This window comes from Bubalus kerabau, chromosome 8 (genome assembly GCF_029407905.1).
Source record: "Bubalus kerabau isolate K-KA32 ecotype Philippines breed swamp buffalo chromosome 8, PCC_UOA_SB_1v2, whole genome shotgun sequence".
Classification (NCBI taxonomy): Eukaryota; Metazoa; Chordata; class Mammalia; order Artiodactyla; family Bovidae; genus Bubalus; species Bubalus kerabau.
The window spans coordinates 50,802,135-50,806,780 of NC_073631.1; the positions used below are offsets into that span (position 1 = coordinate 50,802,135).

Genomic DNA, 4,646 nt, shown 5'->3' on the forward strand with positions numbered 1-4,646 from the left:
TCAGGTTTTTTTTTTCAAATAATTTTAATGTTTCTTTATTGAAGAATTTTATAGTACTATCATTTGCATGGAGCAAATCAATAGGTGTCAGCCACCAGCTTAGTTATACAAGTCCAACAGGGTACTCAAACTTTGACAAAATAAATACACACCACAACAACGACACTTTGCACTATCAACAACAGAGCTTGCCCTTAACAATCATGACATTACTGGTTTCAGGAAGGAAAATTAAGTTGTTGGTTGACAGGGAGGATAAAAATGACATCAGGAAGATTCAAAGGTTAGCTGAGGTGACAGTCACCACATTTAGGCACTCAAGAGTTAAAAATGAAATAAAAGCATAGCGAGGTGATCAACTTCCTCCTAGCTTCTCCCTCTACTTGTGCCATATAAGATAATCTTATAAGAGAATGAATCAAGTCATGAGATTTCTTTTAAAAAACTATATACAAGCTAAACTACAGACTTAGAGGACAGAAAATGGATGCCTCACCATAAAGGCCACCTTGCCAAGTTTCTTTTCACATTCTGCCCAATGTAACCACAAAATACTTTCACTTTCCTATTAATATACTAGCCAACTATATTAGTTGCTTCTTCACATTTTAGGAGTTGTAACATAGGCTTTGCTAAAGAACACTTGGCAAAAATAAAGACTTTTTGACACCTATTTCACAAACTAGAAATGGTATGATTTTTAAGCAGACCAGATAAATAACATATTGAATTCAAGATGGGCAATCAGATCCAAACTGAAATCAGACAGCCCAGATAATTCAAAGAAGCATTTATGCTAGTTCAAGTGCACTAAAGTAACAAGGCATGAGGGAAAAATGTTAAGAATCTCAGTTAAAATAAAATGGATGATGTCAATGGTTGTTTCCATTTTGTGCTGAGCAGTTATCCTCCCAGCTAAGTTTAATTTCAAAACCTCTGGGAAACTATCTGGATAAGCTGTATGCTGAAATTACATTCTAATATGGCCATTGAATTTATTCTTTAATTATTATAAAACTATATACAAAAGTAAGTGGTACCAATACATAGTTGTTTTTTTTTTTTTTTTTTTTTTTTTTTTTAGGGGCTAGTTAACTAAAAAAAAAATGAACAATTTGGGAGTGAGAGAAGGGAGAAAACCTTATGTATCTGCAATACAACTGCCAATGGAAGCTAATAACCAAAAGAATATATATAAGTTTCCTATCACAGAGATCAAATGTAACATTCTCCATCATCTAAGTAATGATTCATTTTTATTTACTCATGTGACAGTGTTTGTTACAAAGCATTATTATTGAGTAGTGAATAAAAGAATATGAGGCATACTGGGAAACTGGCATCAAGTCATGTATATATAATATATATATATATAATTTTCTTTTTTACAAAACAAGAACACTGAAATTAAAGTCACAAAACTCCTACTTATGTACTATTAAACTTGAAAAATTCAATTCAGAAAGCTATGCCATTTGAAATCTAAGAACACAAGAGTCGAATTGCAACTCTTACTATTCTCCTAAGAAGCTGCCAAGCAGAGAGAAATCTTAATATTGAGGACTTCCTATGTTAAGTTCCAGCCAGTGTAAGTAGTTTCATGGCAGACTACTTAAATTTGAAAAACTGTGGTACAAAAACCACTTGACCCTTTAGATATTGCAATAAAATCTGGCTGTGGCACCACTGACTAAACACCATTAAGTCTTGCTGCCACCAATGACCAAAGGCACTTGGATAATCAAGAATTCCACTCTGGGCCATATGGTATAAACGCTATTAGAGAAGTGTATAAGAAGGGTCAGTACTCAGTGTGAATCGCCCGTTGGATTCCTGTGGTCTTCAGCTGTCAACAAAGACAGGTAACTGCAAACATAATTATGAATGGAATTAAGGTAAAAAAGGATACTCGTGGAGGAAAAAAGACAAATGTCACGATGTCTATAAAGGTGATGGGTATTAGTCGGGGCACTTTCTGCTATTCAACACAAAGTAGAGAAAGATCTATTTTGCCCAGAGTAATTTCAACAAGTTATTTGATACCAAGAAATGCCCCCACCCTCTAAAGAGCTAATAGTTCTGAGAACTCTAATGGGTATTCTGTTTACCATTTTAATCACCAGGTTTACACACATTCATTTCTCCTACGTGGCTCCCAATTTAAAATAGGTTACCTTTGAACTCCTTTGTATGTTAGACCAGTACAAAGAGGCCAAACCATTTCCAATAGGATTCCATCCATCTCTTTAACCAACACCAGTTCTTTGTAACTCATTTTTTTCTTTATCACAAGCCATGTGGTTTCAACGTACTTTAATTTTTATTTAATCAAAAAGAATTTAACAAATCAACTTTTCCTAAACAGAACTTTATATGAGTTTCTACCATTTTCTTTAGGAGCTCAGTAAATATAAACATTAAATCTCAATATAAAATCTTTAGAAACACCTCAAAAATGTTGAAATAGTTGTACTTTGCATCTCTTTGTTTGTAATCACTGAGCCCATGGCATTCAAATCATACAAATCCTTGCACTCTTAACATTAAGTCATAAGTTTGAAAAATATCCTTGGTCAAAGCTTTGGAATCCGGTTAAAATTCGAAAACGAGTGGGATTCAGAATACCCTGAGCACAAACGGGTGCAACAACAGCACAAAACAGGTTCGATCTATCGTCCAGACAGGTTCGATCTTTCGTCCAGAAAGAGGGGTGGCAGTTGAAAAGAAAAAAATGGGGGTAGGGGGTGGGAAGGAGGCCGGGATAGAAGAGCGGGGTGAAAAGCAAGTAGATTCTGGCTTTATTACACGAAACCAAATTCCTTTGGAAAAAATAACGACTTCTTCGGAGGACTTCCAGACCAGTGAGGTAGAGTCCAAAGGGAGAAAACGGATCTGCCCCTTCAGTTCTAGAGACGTCTCAGTCCGGGGTAGGGAAGCAAACGGCCCTCCCCCGCGGGTCCCGCGGTCTCCTCTGCTGCCCGGCACTGGGAGGGGGTGGAGGGCGCACCTGCCCCGGAGTTCCAGACGGCGGTGCGTGGGCCCGGGAACACCATCCGGTGGCTTCTTCGCCCATAAAGTGCGTAAGGGGACAGGGTCCTGGCCGGATCTGTAAACACTCGACTGACACTTGTCCATCCCCCCGGGCGGGAGCTCCGTCCCCGGCTGGGAGGGTGACGCGGTCCGCGCGTCATGCCCGGGGCACCGGGAAGCGGCGGAGCCTCACCACGGGTTCCAGGTTCACTCGCAGGATTTGGCGCGCTTTACGCCGTGCCGCCGCCAGGCTGCGCTCTCCCCACACGTCGCTGCCGACGCGGATGGTGGGGAAGGTGGTCAGCGTCGGGGTGGCCGCCCTCCAGATCTCCTCCAGGGTGCGGCCCCCGAAGCAGGGTTCCGGGGCCGCAGGCTTGACGGGGCAGCTCTCCTCAGGGACCGGCGGCGGGGGCGGCGGCAGCTTCCTCCGGCGGGCGGCTGGCGCCCGGGCTCCGCGGCGCCTCCTCCTGGCCGCCGCGCTCGGGGCCGGCCTGCGCGTCGGGCCGCGGGCGGCGGGGCCCCCTGGGGGCTCGGGGACGAGTGCCCGGCAAGAGGAGTAGCCGTAGACGTCCTTGCTGCGCAGGATGTGCGGGGAGAACTGGTGCTTGAGGCTGCAGAGGAAGCTCCAGAGCTCCGCGTCCGAGCTCATGAACTCCGTGCTGCGGGGCATGAACAGCTTGAAGGCGTCGCCCAGTGCCTTGGTGCTGTCGGCCAGCGACAGTTGCGACCGCGAGTACACCACCTTCTCCTCCCGCGCCTCCAGACCGGCCCCTCCTCCCAGCCTAAAGCCGCCGCCCCGGGCGGCCGCGGCCGGGGCCGCCGGGGGCCGGCGCCGCCGCCTCTTCACGCTGCGCCGCATCGGAGGCCGCTCGGGGCCGCCCGCGCTCGCCGGGTCCCGCCGCCGCCGTCCCCGCCCGTGTTTGGCTCCGCGGCGGCGGCCGCTGCTGGCACCTCCCGCCCGGCGCGTCTCTTGCTACTTTTCTCGCCTCCGCCGCCGCTGCCCCTCCCCCTCCGAGGGCGGAGGACGCGGGTGAAGATCCTGCCGCCCGGTACAAGATGGCGGCCGGCGCCCACCCCTGGGCTTTGTCATTGGACGGCGCCTCGCCCCCCTGGTTTCTCTTTCTTCTCCTCTCTTGCCTCCTTTCGCCCTCTGCCTTTCTTTAAATGTGCCCGCCTTTGGCCCCTCCTACTGCAGCCCCGACTCCACCCATTGGGTGCTCTCAGAAGAGGGCGGGGACTAATGGGGGAGAGGCCAGTTCCTGGAAGATGGTGCTGGGGTGGGTGATGGTGGCTCTTGGACACGAGTCAACAGTTGGGTAGGTATATGAGGAGGGTCCCTTGTCTAGAGTGGACATCAGCTCCATTTGGGGGGGAGTCACTCTACTCTCGGAATGAGTGGATGTGCATTTATGGATTGAGCTGGGAGGTCTACCAGTCTGAATAACAAAGGGAGACCTACCCAAAGGCTGTAGTTTGTGTCACAAAAGGGGAAATTGGGTGTAAGTCTAGAGGGAATGGGCCTTCCACAATTCTCTTCTGAACCTTCAGAGGCCTCTCTTGCATCTTCATCCAACTCTTACCCACTTTGACCCCAATCCATGTCAAGCAACGCTAGT

At 47.4% G+C, this 4,646-nt stretch overlaps 1 protein-coding gene across 1 annotated transcript; it reads right to left on the reverse strand.

Moving 5' to 3' along the window:
* Positions 1 to 1,493: 1,493 nt before the first annotated feature.
* On the reverse strand, positions 1,494 to 4,181 carry CCDC71L (coiled-coil domain containing 71 like). The gene has a single exon (XM_055590241.1). The coding sequence runs from the start codon at positions 3,887 to 3,889 to the stop codon at positions 3,188 to 3,190; it is 702 nt and encodes a 233-aa protein (XP_055446216.1). The 5' UTR covers positions 3,890 to 4,181; the 3' UTR covers positions 1,494 to 3,187.
* Positions 4,182 to 4,646: the final 465 nt, after the last annotated feature.